The 14,457-nt window shown below is 42.2% G+C and overlaps 1 protein-coding gene across 6 annotated transcripts in view; it reads left to right on the plus strand.

Moving 5' to 3' along the window:
* Positions 1 to 14,457, plus strand: part of LOC115131585 (collagen alpha-1(XIV) chain-like) — a 94,519-nt gene that overhangs the window by 17,675 nt on the left and 62,387 nt on the right. For all 6 annotated transcript variants that reach the window (XR_003863974.2, XR_003863975.2, XM_029663403.2 and 3 more), the window contains 7 exons: positions 7,994 to 8,146; positions 8,471 to 8,590; positions 8,868 to 9,032; positions 9,355 to 9,516; positions 10,115 to 10,402; positions 12,069 to 12,214; positions 14,115 to 14,244. Coding sequence is in view for 4 of the 6 variants with exons in the window: in XM_029663403.2 (XP_029519263.1) it covers positions 7,994 to 8,146; positions 8,471 to 8,590; positions 8,868 to 9,032; positions 9,355 to 9,516; positions 10,115 to 10,402; positions 12,069 to 12,214; positions 14,115 to 14,244 (1,164 nt within the window). In the remaining 2 variants the exon portion in view is untranslated. The remainder of the gene's footprint in view (positions 1 to 7,993; positions 8,147 to 8,470; positions 8,591 to 8,867; positions 9,033 to 9,354; positions 9,517 to 10,114; positions 10,403 to 12,068; positions 12,215 to 14,114; positions 14,245 to 14,457) is intronic.

Here is a 14,457-nt window from a genome sequence, read left to right on the forward strand (position 1 = left end):
TGCCTTGGAAGTGAGGGATCTAACATTAAGTAGCCCTAAATTGTGATGTGAGGTATCACAATCTCTTTCAATAATGTCAGGAATGGAGGAGGTCTTTATTCTAGTGAGATTGCTAAGGCGAACACTGCCATGTTTAGTTTTGAAAATAAAATAGTTTTCAACCAGCGATTGAGTTGTGAGAGCTCATCACTCCCCCTAACTGGGAGGGGGCCAGAGACAATTACTCGATGCCGACACATCTTTCTAGCTGATTTACACGCTGAAGCTATGTTGCGCTTGGTGACCTCTGACTGTTTCATCCTAACATCATTTTTTCCGACGTGGATAACAATATCCCTATACTCTCTACACTCGCCAGTTTTAGCTTTAGCCAGCACCATTTTCAGATGAACCTTAACGTCAGTAGCCCTGCCCCCTGTGTATGATCACTGGATGATTCGTTTTAAGTCTAATGCTGCGGGTAATGGAGTCGCCAATGACTAGGGTCAATGGTGGGAGGCTTCGGCGTCTCAGACACCGTAACAGGAGGAGTAAAGACCAGAGAAGGCTCAGCCTCTGACTCCGACTCGCTGCTTAATGAGGAGAACCGGTTGAAAGTTTCTGTCAGCTGAATGAGCGACACCGGTTGAGCATTCCTAAAGCATTTCCCTCCAGAAGACATGAGAAAGTTGTCCGGCTGCGGGGACCGTGCGAGGGGATTTATACGAACGTTACTATCTGTACTTACTCGTGGCACAGACACTGTTTCATCCTTTCCTACACTGAAATTACCCTTGCCTAACGATTGTGTCTGAAGCTGGGCTTGCAGCTCAGCTATCCTAGCCATAAGGCGACCGTTCTCCTGTATATTATGAGTACAGCGATTGCAATTAGAAGGCATCATGTTAATGTTACTACTTAGCTTCGGCTGTTGGAGGTCCTGACGAACCATGTCCAGATAAAGCGTCCGGAGTGAAAAAGTTGAATGATAAAAAGTTGAGTGAGGGAAAAACAAAAAATATAAATGGTAATTAAAAAGTAAAACCGTAAAGTTGTCTGGTAGCAAAGTAAGGTTAACAACAAAACACACAGCAGCACGTAAACAAGTCTGCAAGTTGTGACCGGAAATGACAGCGATCAGTCAAAAAATGATGAGTGAGATAGGGATACTAGGTATACTACTTCCTATTAGGACAGGCATTGTGTCATTCATAGGATGGTGTTATGATAGGTTTTATAACAGTTTCATGGCACAAAAAAAATACCTGGCTGGCTCGGTCAGTCAGCTTGTTGTGAAAGGAACCCGTTTACTCTATATGGCTCTAGATCAGGGACGGCCAACATTGATGGGGTTGGAGGCCACAAAAAATTCTGAACTCATCTTGAGGGGCCGCAGTGGATCGCTGGGCTGCGTACCCACATCCATACCCACACATGCAGTCAGAGTTAGCCGTAGCCTTTTGGGGGCTCTAAGCTAAATTTTGTTGGGCTATGTGAGTGACTGTCAGTGACTGACATAACAAGAGAAAAACTGCTGATGCACAACCAATTTTCAAAATTGCACCTTGTGTATTCTACTATTGATCCGCGGACTTACAAAAGGGGAGCCGCGGGCCTCCAGTTGCCCATCCCCGCTCTAGCTGATGGATACATTGCATACCACTGCAAACTTACAGCATTTATTATGTACAAAATCAGCAATAAATAAACAACTCAACGCAATTTAATTTCCCCATGCTACAAAACCATGATGAATCAACAAAGCATGCCTCATCGCAGACGGATGCACTGTTCATATAGCCAAATTGAAAGTGAGCAAAAGAGGGCTGTAGCCTAGCCAGAGAGAGTCTGGGATTCCATTAATATAAGTGCAGGCTTTACTGAGTTATGAAGCATGGAGCAAAAGCTCCATCAATGTAACTTGACATTGAAACAGAGTCATTTGGAGGGGATAGGAAAGTGACAGGTGACAGATGCTTTCAGGCTGGTAGGCAGGCACCAGTTTAAAGGCACCTAGTTAACCCCCGCCAGAGAGAAGATCCCATGTGATTACGTCCATATGGTCTGGAGGAATTGGCCTCTGTTGACCAGCATCATTCATCATTCATTACACTTTCTGAGAGGTCTCTCTCACACACACACACACACACACACACACACACACACACACAGACACACACACAGACACACACACACACACACATTCTCACTCACACACGCACACACACATTCTCACTCACACACGCACACAGGTCCTGTCACATCACCCAACACTTCCCGTTTGTTGTTAACTGTTTCTAGCGACAGAAGTGCATTTGAATATTCGCAGGATGCATCTGGCTTACAGTAATTTCCCCCGGGTTCCCACGACAACGTCTGAACGATGTCACATTGTCTGTTTATTGTTTGTTCTCTGCCAGATGATGCTGACAGATGTTACTTGTTAATCTTCGCTCGATCGACAGCGTGGCCCTTTCTCCATATGTTGCATCGCCTCACAATCACAAAGCCAATACCCAGAGGTGAGGTTTTACCTGTTCCACTCTGCCCCAGTCGCTGTAGTCCCATCACTCACTGGGAGTGTGGCCGTATGGCCTCTCAGCTTAACATCTTCACAAATAGGCTTATGGTATGATGAGGTATGGTGGAAATATGCAGACAGAAGGCCATACATTCTGTAGACACATTTTGGATTTTATTGGACAAAAGGCGATTTTTCTGTCACAACAACCTTTATCAGGCAGAGGCTGAAGTAGATTTTAAGTTGATTCTTTTTTAAATTACCCATCGAAAGACATTAGCCTATACCTGCATTGTTTATAGAAATGCGTGAGGGAAAATCCACCTCGACCCCCTAGGGAATAATGAATGCATACACCATCCCATCACTATTAATAAGGCACTGCCCATATCTAAACCCTTACATATTTCAGCCACATATTCCAATATTCCATATACTAGTATAGAATTAAGAGACAACTAGCTTGGCTATTTTGAGGCTTGTATTTATTGCCTCTTGTCTGTGAGATGCCTGTGGGAGGGAAGCATGGAGATTCCTCATGATGGTATGGTCTGCATGATTGAATTATTCTCCTGTATGGTGGAGCTCCTCGAAGACATCTCCTGTGAATAATGTCAACCCTATGAGATGATTAGGGTTTGATTTGCTACTGGGGTATGGGGGAGGGTTGGCGTTGAGCTCCACTGGCTGATCACATCTATTATTGTCAGAGGGAGCTACAGTAGTTCGTTTGGAGTTGTTGCAGTAGTTGTAGTTGCATACATTCATGGTATATGTGACAGGATTTTATATTCTTCTCACTTGATTATTTATAGGAATAAATGTGTGTGTGCGTATGTGTGCACGTGTCACTTTTGTCATAAGTAGCTTTCACTAATCCATCACTTTAACGCTGCAATTTGTTCATGCTGTAGATGAATGAGTAGACCTTTGGGGATACCTGCCTAGTGGACACACACGTTTGGAATCTGCAACTGGCTTCTGCACACAACTATTTTGCCCTTTCATGTCTTTGAAGAGGAATGTTAGGCCCTTAGCTTGAGATTATGGTGTCTTCTCTCCTCTGTGTGTGTAAATTACACACATTATACATCTGGATGGGATGAGAGAAAGGTGCATGGACCAGCTTTGACATGGAGAAATGGGAACTCTTGGCTCCCTCTTCCCCTAGGCGTTACCGCAGTCGCCTTAACCCTGACCCCGCCTTGGCCTTGACTGTTGACACTGTGACCCGTCAGAGCCACAAGTGCCTGAGGTTCTCCACTAATAGCTATGTTCTAAAATAATCTCTCCCTCGCCCCTTTCTCCATTCTTACTATCCAACTCTCTACTTTTCAGTATCCTTCTCTCTCGCTCTCCCCCCTATCTATCCACCTGGCTATGTTTGTTGCCCTGCTATTAAAGGCACTCAGACAATGCTCTTTCACTCAGTCCAAAATTGTTCCCTCCAATTGAATGTTCAGAAAACAGAATTCAATTTTGGGAGGTTATTTTATGAGGTTGACACACAAAGCACTTTATACTGTAAAGTTATTTGACGTTTTACTTCCTTTACTAAGGTCTATTATGATGAGATATTGATTGGTTTTCTGGTATAATCTGGAAACTGAAACTCCAGGATTGTGCAGACTTGTAGGTAGACCACTCAGACTTGTAGGTAGACCACTCAGTGGTAGGTAGACCATTCTTGGTTTCGTAACATGTTCCAGCCTGGTAAGCAGTCTTTTTATCTGGGGGATAATATTTTTATATTATATTATATTCTCTCTTTTCCAATGAAAAAAGTATGTACAACTGTTTCATTTGTGTATGTTTTGCATGGATTTGATAACTGAAACGCCTTTTTGATTGTAACCATGTTTAAATGATGATCTCTACATTGCCTTGATGTTCTGTACGTTCTCTCTCCCCAGAGAAAATGAGCAAAACTTCCAGAAGATGTCTGTTCACCGAACTCTGAGACTGAATCTGTGTACCACTGCAGCTGTGTGCATGGAATGCTCTATGGGAAAAGTGGCATATACAGTGCCTTCAGAAAGTATTCATACCACTTGACTTATTCCACATTTTGATGTGTTACAGCCTGAATTCAAAATTGATTAAATATATTTTTCTCACCCATCTACTAACAATACCCCATAATGACAAAGTGATTTTATTTTTGCACATTTATTGAAAATTAAATACAGAAAGGTCTCACTTACATAAATATTCACACCCCTGAGTCAAAACTTTGTAGGATCACCTTTGGCAGCGTTTACAGCAGTGAGTCTTTAAAGCCTTGTTCAAGCCTTAATGCTCAAATCAGTTTTGTTTTTCAAATCTGTTTTGGACTACTGGCTGTCCAAACAGCAAGTTACAAGTGACCAAATTGGATTTGTGTGTGTTCAGACAGCAGTCATTTGCTGACAAGGCTATGCTAGTTGTCATAGTAACGGGGGGGTGTACAGTGGTGTAGGTTGATTGCTGGTGGTGCTCAGGCTTCCTGTCGCTCAGAAGTTATGCAGCGGGGCTTCCTGAGTGGCGCAGCGGTCTAAGACACTGCATCACACTGCTAGAGGCATTACTACAGACCTGGGTTCATTCTCGGGCTGTGCCACAACCGGGCCGTGGCCGGCAGTCCCATAGGACGGCGCACAATTGGCCCAGCGTGGTCCGGGTTAGGCTAGTGGGGCTTTACTTGGCTCATCTCGCTCTAGTGACTCCTTGTGGCGGGCTGACTCCTGTCGCCAGTTGAACGGTTTCCTCCGACACATTGGTGCTGGCGGGTGTTAAGGAGCGCAGTTAGGTGGGTCATGTTTTGGAGGATGCATGACTTCGCCGAGCCCGTTGGGGAGTTGCAGCGATGAGACAAGATGGAAAATTGGGGAGAAAAGGCCACTTTTAAAGCCTCAAAAGGATAAGAGGATCCAACTTTCAAAACGAGTCCTAGCTAGTTAACTATTTAGCTTTCTAGCACATTCACTGATTTGTTTGTAAAAATTAACAAGCTAGGTAGCTACCACATGTTCTTGTCTAACTGTCAACAGAGTAACCTAGCTAGTAAGCAACAAGATATGCCAAATAACAGTCTAAAAACCACTTGATGGCAAATAATCAGATGGCCAGGAATCAGATTTGTACCTGAGCTTCATGGGTGGTTTGAAATGTGGCCTGATATATCAGATTCCATGTGCTTTCTGGCTATTCAGACTGCAGGAAAAGTAACATATTCTAATTAGATATGCAAATAAATAGGATTTGAGTCACTTCAAACTCCCAATGTGAACACGGCATTAGAGCTTTCCACACCTGGATTGTGTAGCATTTGCCCATTATTATTTACCCAAATTGTCAAGCTCTGTCAAATTGGTTGTTAATCATTGCTAGACAACCACATTTAGGTCTTGCCATAGATTTTCAAGTAGATTTAAGTCAAAACAGTAACTCGGCCACATTCATTGTCTTCTTGGTAAAAACTCTAGTGTATATTTGGCCATGTGTTTTAGGTTATGGACCTGCTGAAAGGTACATTAATCTCCCAGTATCTGGTGGAAAGTAGACCGAAACAGGTTTTCCTCTATGATTTTGCCGGTGCTTAGCTCCATTACGTTTATTTTTTATCCTGAAAAACTCCCCAGTCCTTAACGATTACAAGCATACCCATAACATGACGCAGCCTTCACTATACTTGAAATATGCAGAGTGGTACTCAGTAATGTGCTGTATTGGATTTACCCCATAACACTTTATATTCAGGACAAAAAGTGAATTGCCTTGACACATTCTTTTCAGTATTACATTAGTCCCTTGTTACAAACAGGATGCATGTTTTGGAATATTTTTATTCCGTATAAGGCTTCTTTCTTTTCACTGTCAATTAGGTTAGTTTTGTAGAGTAACTATTCTGTTGTTGATCCATCCTAAACTAACTATTTTAAAGTCACCATTGGCCTCATGGTGAAATCAATGAGCTGTTTCCTTCATTTCCGGTAACTTAGTTAGTAATGACGCCTGTATCTTTGTAGTGACTGGGTGTTATGATACACCATCCAATGTGTAAATAATAACTTCACCATGCTCAAAGAGATATTCAATGTTTGCTTTTGTAAATGTTTTACCCATCTACCAATAGGTGCCTTTCTTTGCGAGGCATTGGAAACCTCCCTGGTCTTTGTGGTTCAAATCCACTGCTCGACTGAGGGACCTTACAGATAATTGTATGTGTGGGGTACAGAGATGAGGTAGTCATTAAAGAAATCATGTTAAACACTATTATTGCACACAGAGTGAGTCCGTGGAACTTATTATGTGACTTGTTAAGCACGTATTTACTCCTGACCTTGTTTAGGCTTGATATAACAAAGGGGTTGAATACTTATTGACTCAAGACATTCAAGCTTTTCGTTTCTAATCAAATCTGTAATAAAAAAAAAGTGAAAAACATAAATACACTTTGAAATGATGGGGTGTTGTTTGTAGGCCAGTGACAAAATAAATCAAAATTTAAATACATTTTCAAATTCAGGCTGTAACAATGTGGAAAAAGTCAAGGGGTGTGAATACATTCTGAAGGCACTATACCATTCAGAATCTGAAATCAATCATTGTAATCCACCATAAAGGGTTATGGAATGTTGGATCACTTTTACAGTATTTTGCTTTTAATCAATAAACTGCTGCCCTTTTCTTATTTGTGTCTTTGCTGGTCACACAATTTCACAATTTTCACACACACACATCAGTTGGTATAGGAGAAATATACTGTACAACAAAAATAATAATCTTGATTCCGGGTATATTATTTATTGCGTAAGACTGAAAGCCTGACAGTTTTCTGAACTGTGAAAGTCAAGAGTTTTTTCCTGAACTTAAGATACATAAGCATATTCAATGCAGGTTTGTGCATATCCTGCAGAAACCTTCTGAATCCACACAGAGAGTTCTGGGTCAATGCTTTTCCCTCACACTGAGTGTGTTGGATCAGGATAATAGCGCATTGCTGTCATGTCTGTTTGTGCTCTAATGACAGGCCTGTCTCTACTTAAATGGATTGGCACAGATTGTGAGAGGAGGCATAATGAGATATATTATTATGTGAAAGGCTATGTAGCAAAGTGTTGAAATAAAATGTCACCTAATTAAGGCATATTTTCTTTCATTGACTGGGTGTATTCGTAAGCACCAGAATAATTTAGCATTAATTATACTCTAAATTGTCCTTCAGGGAATTTTGTGGAAAGATGGTTTGAACTGAATAAACAAATGCTTTGGACCTAAGCTGCACTTCAAATAATGAAAAATGAATTTAGAAAAATCATGATAACATTTAAATTATTTGATTCAGTTTACCTGTATTTGATAAGTTACTCTCTTCAGTGACCTTACTTCCCCCTTTATGCTACAGTAGTGGTGTGTTGTGCATTCTTGTGTTTTATCTAGGCTAATGTTTTAATGCTTTGTCATTAGTATGTTGGTATTAACAGATTTGGTCTGTATTTCTTTCCTTTACAGAGCAGTTCATGTGTAAGACCCCGGCCATTGCAGATATTGTGATCCTGGTGGACGGATCATGGAGTATCGGACGGATAAACTTCCGTCTGGTCCGCATGTTCCTGGAGAATCTGGTTAGCGCCTTCCATGTGGAGTTTGACAAGACACGGATAGGTGAGGAAACAATCTGTCATCTATTCTACTGGTTTCTTTATCATCATCATCATCATCGGTGATGTTTTTTCCCTATCATTGTCATCATCATTATAATTATGAGAAAGCAGTATTGCTAAAGTGCTCATGATTAGATGGTGATAGCCAATTAGCCATATGGCCATGGCCATATCCTGTCTATTCCACCCACTGGAGTCACAGGTACTGTAGTTTCTGTGTTGTTGTGTTGCTGTGTTTCATCTGGGTAATAAATGATTATCGTCAGTACAATAATGGAGTGTGAATGTGTGTTGAGAGAAGCTCATAGTGTTACCCTGTTCACAGGTCTGGCCCAGTACAGTGGTGACCCCAGGATGGAGTGGCACCTGAACACTTTCACCACCAAAGAAGCAGTCATCGACGCTGTGAAGAACCTGCCCTACAAAGGAGGGAACACATTGACGGGTACTAGAAAATAATCCTTTCGTCCTCTGTACTCTGTAATACTACTGAACTCCACATAATACACATTACCCACCTGGCACAAATTACGTTCATTATTTTATTCTACCACATTGTATTAGATGTCCCGATAACATGATTAATCTGTTTTCCATGACATTTTGAGATTTAGACAGGTAACCCAATAATCTAACAAAGATGCTAATACTGTATGTGACACTCCTCAAGAACCGCTGTGTATGCAGAGAGTTAGACAGTATGCTGATATTCTTCTATCTAGGTCTTGCATTGACATACATCCTGGAGAACAGTTATAAACCTGAGTCCGGATCCAGGGCCGGCGTTCCCAAAATTGGAATCCTGATCACAGATGGGAAGTCTCAAGACGATGTCAGACCCCCGGCTCAGAGTCTGAGAGAGGCGGGAATAGAGCTGTTTGCCATTGGTATGAGACAAAGCCTCATCTTAGTTCTCTCTAAATGCTCATATATTTCTGTAGTTAAAGGGATAGCTTGAATGCAGATGCACTTTTCTTGATGGATGGAGGACAATCTTTCATCTTTAACATTTATATTTATGAAAACTGGTTTGAGTGTGAAGCCACGTGTTCTGACACCTGCTCAGTGTAATGATATGTAATCTAGAGATGTCTCATTCTACTCATCCTGATCATCTTTCCCTCTCTTAATGTCGGTATCTCTCTCTCACGCGCTCTCTCTCTCTCCCCCTTTTCCTCCTTCACGCTCTCTACCTCTTTCTCTGCAAAGGTGTGAAGAACGCCGATGAGAAAGAGCTGAAGGCCATCGGCTCACCTCCAGAGGAGACGCATGTCTACAACGTGGCCGACTTCAGCGTCATGAGCTCTATCGTGGAGCGTCTGACCAGGACCGTCTGTGACCGGGTCGAACAGCTCGACAAGGTCATCAAAGGTGAGTCCGATTCAAGAAGAGTAGTAGATTCAGAAAAGAGAATTGAGAAGGTTAAATCCAGACCTGGGTTCAAGTACATGTGTATTTCAGTATCTGCTATTTAAAATCTGTGGTTATGAGTATTTTCAAATGCACAACCCAAAACAAGTACTTCTATTTGAGTCATTAATTGAATGGTTATTTGTAAAAACCAAATAGTCTACCAAAATACATTTGACAGTATTTTCAAATACTTATTTCAAATACTATTTTCAAATACCTGGGTTAAATGCATGGCAGTATATTTGAGTATTTTCAAATACTTTTCAAGTTTATTTCCAAATACATTAAAATATACTTGTCTTTTCAACAAAAATCTATCTGAATACCTACTTCAAATGTATGTGAAAGTAATTGAGATATTTGAAACAGTATTTGAACCCAGGTCTGGTTACATCACAGGTGAGCATTATAGACATTTAGTCATATAGTATCCCTTTTTACAAACAAACAGTGTTTGAAATGTGTCACTTCAGCCATTTTGGAAAAATCCACATGAAAGCAAACAAATCCATCCTCTCACCCTTTCTCTTTCTTCACCCACCCTACATCCTCTCAGGCGACAGAGGCCCAGAAGTCACCATGACCTCTCCCAGAGGCCTGGTGACCTCAGAGGTGACAGCCAGGAGTTTCCGGGTGTCGTGGACCCACGCCCCAGGGACGGTGGAGAAGTACCGGGTGGTGTACTACCCTGCCAGCGGGGGCCAGCCCGAGGAGAAGGTAGTGCAGGGCACAGTGGACACAGTGGTGCTCAACTACCTCCTCTCCCTGACTGAGTACCAGGTGGCCGTGTTCGCCATCTACGCCAGCTCAGCTAGCGAGGCCCTCCGAGGCAGCGCTACCACATGTAAGTCTAGTTACAAAACTGAATCTCATCTGATTTAGTGAGGGCTAGAAGTTGATGACGGACAAAGAAATCCCCCTTGGATATCTGTGAATACTAAGTACACAAATTACCTTAAAGGGGTTAAAAGGGGTGGTGAGTAACCTACCACTGTCAGACTGACATACAGATGGAGGAGGAAGAAAGACAATTTACGCCATCCAGTAATGCTGTAAATGCTCTCACTTTTGGAGCGCTTAAGTATCCCGTATTGCATTTAGGCCTATATTTATGTATTTCTATAGACCGGTAATTTAAGGGAGGGGATGTGGCCACTCTCGGCCAAACAGGTTAACGGGAATGGAGATTACTTTGCTGTGTGAATTGTGAGTTATGCCTGTTGATTTAATTGTTTACAATTTGACTTTTGTTTCTCCATTTACCATGTTACAAAACTGGTTAGCAAACCTACTCTCTTAGAAAAAAGGGTTCCAAAAGGGTTATTCAGCTGTACCCATAGGAGAACCTTTTGAAAAACCCTTTTTGGTTTCAGATAGAACCCTTTTGGGCCCCTATGTAGAAAGTTCTGTGAAAGGGTTCTTTATCGAACCCAAAAGGGTTCTACCTGGAACCAGAAGGGTTATGCCTGGAACCAAAAGGATAATACCTATAACCAAAAGGGTTATACCTGGAACCAAAAGGGTTATGCATGAAACCAAAAGGGTAATACCTGGAACCAAAAGGGTTATACCTGGAACCAAAAAGGGTTTTCAAAGGGTTATCCTATGGGGAGAGCTGAAGAACCATTTTAAGTTCTTGATAGCATGCATATAAACTCTGGCCAATCAAGGGAAGCTAGGACATACTAACAAGTCTGTAACCTTTGAGTCGAGGTAAGCGAACAGGGTGTTGTATGTCTTTGTACCTAGTGGAGACAGCATAGCCTACTCACCAGGGTCCAGGGAGAGCTCAGTCGGGACTCTGTAGTCGGCCAGCCCAACCAGGTTATTAGGTTCAAATGGTGACAAAGATAATAGTATAAAAAATTATTTTTAAAAATTAAAAAAGACATGCCAAACAAAGGAAAAGTATTCAGACACAAATGGTAAAACCCTGCCTGGTCAGGAGGCTACTCCCAATCAGCGTCTCAGCTAGATAATCACTCCTACCTGTGAGCAATCACTCCCTACCGGCACTCCAAGCACCTGGTCCGGCTGCTGCTGGGATATAAAGAGGGAAAATGGACTGCTAACTATGTCCTAACCTCCTCCCTACCTCTAACCCCTGATTAGACAGAACAGGGCTGGAGCAAAAACCTGCATATGCAGTAGGTAAATATTTCATTGTTAGTCTGCACCTGTTGTTTACAAAGCATGTGATGAATAAAATGTGATTTTATCTGAGCTCTCCATGAAGAGGGTTTTGCTAACTCTGGTCTACTGGTCTAAGTCATGTCCTAGTCTTAACCCTGCGGGAACTGTGTGTGACCTCTGTGTGACCCATAGAAATAAAATTACTAGAACAGGCTGAAGCCCCTCTGACCTCAGCAACTTGACTGCACCCTCATGGGTACACTCGATTTGATTGATATGGAATTGTAATCCTAAACGTTGACTTGAATGTTGTTGCATGTTCTAGTAATTCTATGTTGTCACCCATATATGACCTATGTGACCCTTGTGTGTTACAGTGGCCCTGCCCACGGTGAACAACCTGGAGCTGTTTGACATCACCCACAACACCATGAGGGCCCGCTGGAGGGTCGCAGAGGGGGCTTCTGGCTTCATGATCCTCTATGCCCCGCTGACCGAGGGAGACGACGCCGATGAGAAGGAGGTGATAAAAAGGAGACAGAAGGGAGGATAGAGAAAGGAGGATGAGAAAATGAGAGAGAAGAGGAATGAGATGGTAAAATAAAGACAGAGCGGAGGACAAAAGACTGTCAGAAAGAAAAGGAAAGAAGACAGATGGAGAGGGAGAGAGAAGAGGATGTAAGATATGGAGTGGTTACATTTAAATACAGAGGAAAGTAAAGAAGTAGTAAGAGAGGGAATTTAGACTCAAAGCAGGGAAATATTTAGAAGACACTCTAACTCAGTGGTCGCTAACCTTTTCTGAGTCAAAATGCAAGCCTAGATTTACCGCTCCAATTTTTTTTTTTTACTTGACTTAAAAAAATTAACCCTATGCAACATTAACCAACTAAAAATGGAATGAGGTTTGTTCAGTAGACTATAGGCCCAATACATTATCACTGCATATTGGCTACACTTGAATTGCCCTGCCAATGTTGTTCTTCTTAGACATTTTGAAATTATCTAAAAGAAATTGTAGGTATATGATCACACTGGTAATAGATAATGTGTTGTATTACTTGAGGCACAGCTTAGTGAGCATAATAATGTGTTTTTTTATTTACTGGACTGATGGCCTGCATCTGATGGTCAGTCTGAGGGGAGGGAGCAGCGGTGAGGCTGTCTATCACTCGACTCACCATCCCTCCTCACTCCCTCACTCTGCTGATAAAAAAGAGGACACAGTCTTCCTGATGGCCAAACTTAAGTCGCACTGCATTATTTCTGCCTCGTGCACCAATTCATGGTGTTTCTCCTATGACCAGAGAAGTGAAATATTCCTTGATATGAAAAAATACACAAGCCGCTAATAATAACAACGCAAGTTTATGGAAACACCTTGCTGTACTTATTGATTGCAGCTGCAGTGCTGGTTGTAGCGTGAGTGGAAGTAGCGAGCGTGCATTTTATGGCTTATAAAACTATTGAACAAAGTGTTGACAGTGCTGAATAACAACTTAATCATGAACAGCAAGTCTCTAGTCATGATTTTAACATTTTAGAAATCTCACATGATCAACTTTGCTTTGCGTTCGATGCTATGGTGCTATGGTGCGAGGAAACTGTGCAGACACAGTGATCTGAGCTATCTGATTGGCCAGGTGTAGACCTATAGGTGCACTTGATTTACTCTCTGGGCCTGCCAGGTAGGTTCTACCTTCAGACACATGAAATGGTTCATAACCTTTTTCTATTGCTAGGGCTGCTGAATCAAGTGCACCTATTACCAACAGCACAAAACTAAGAAAAATATAGGAACGCAGGGCTTTATCGTTGTTTTTCTTACAGAAATGTTTGGTGATCGACTAGGAATGGCTTGGAGATCGACCAGTTGGTGACCACTGCTCTAACTAGTGCAATGGAAAGGGGGGAGGTGAGATGGAGAGGGAGAGAGAAGTTCCTCCACCCAACAAATTCCACCCATCCTGTTAGTGCTCATTAAAAAATAACACTCTCTAGGCACAGTCATCAGTTCGGGTTCACAGTTTCACTTGCTCAGCCTGTTGGGGCACAACACTTGAATCCTTTTTCAAATAAAGTTATACTGGCTGTTGTCGATCAATTCAGACAGGTTTTAAGTGCATATCTCGGTTGTATAGTTAAATGCTGCAGCCTCTAGCTAGATTAGCATAAAACAAAAGGAATTCTAGGGCAGAATGCTCCATTCTCTAAAAAGCAGTTATTTCACATTCTTATGTATCACGTCTGGCTGGCTGGCTGGCTCGCTGCCACTTTATCTGGCTGTCTGACCATCTTGCCCTCGTCTGTTTGATGCTTGATTCTGTCTTCATCAACCCCCTGTATATATCTTGCTCGTTTTCCAACTTCTCTGTTTACCTGTCTGTCACCTTGTCTAAGGTCTCTGATGACTGTTTGTACAGGTGAAAGTGGCTGAGACGGTGAACGAAGTGGAACTGGAGAACCTGACCCCAGACACAGAGTACACAGTGACGGTGTACGCCATGTACGGAGAGGAGGCCAGTGACCCTATGACCAGTCAGGAGACCACGCGTGAGTAACTGCCTCATACACTCGTACTCATGCACGTGCATGCACAGATTCACACACGCATGCATAAGCAGGCACACACACACATACCCACACATGACAATTCCAGAAACACTGAGCTTGAGCTACCCGTAAGAAAACAGGTGTGTCGCTTGTAACAACATGAGTAGATGAAGCTGTCGTAATAAATGTAAATCTCTATCAGAACATGAGATG

The sequence above is a fragment of the Oncorhynchus nerka genome, linkage group LG7, assembly GCF_034236695.1.
Source record: "Oncorhynchus nerka isolate Pitt River linkage group LG7, Oner_Uvic_2.0, whole genome shotgun sequence".
Taxonomy (NCBI): domain Eukaryota; kingdom Metazoa; phylum Chordata; class Actinopteri; order Salmoniformes; family Salmonidae; genus Oncorhynchus; species Oncorhynchus nerka.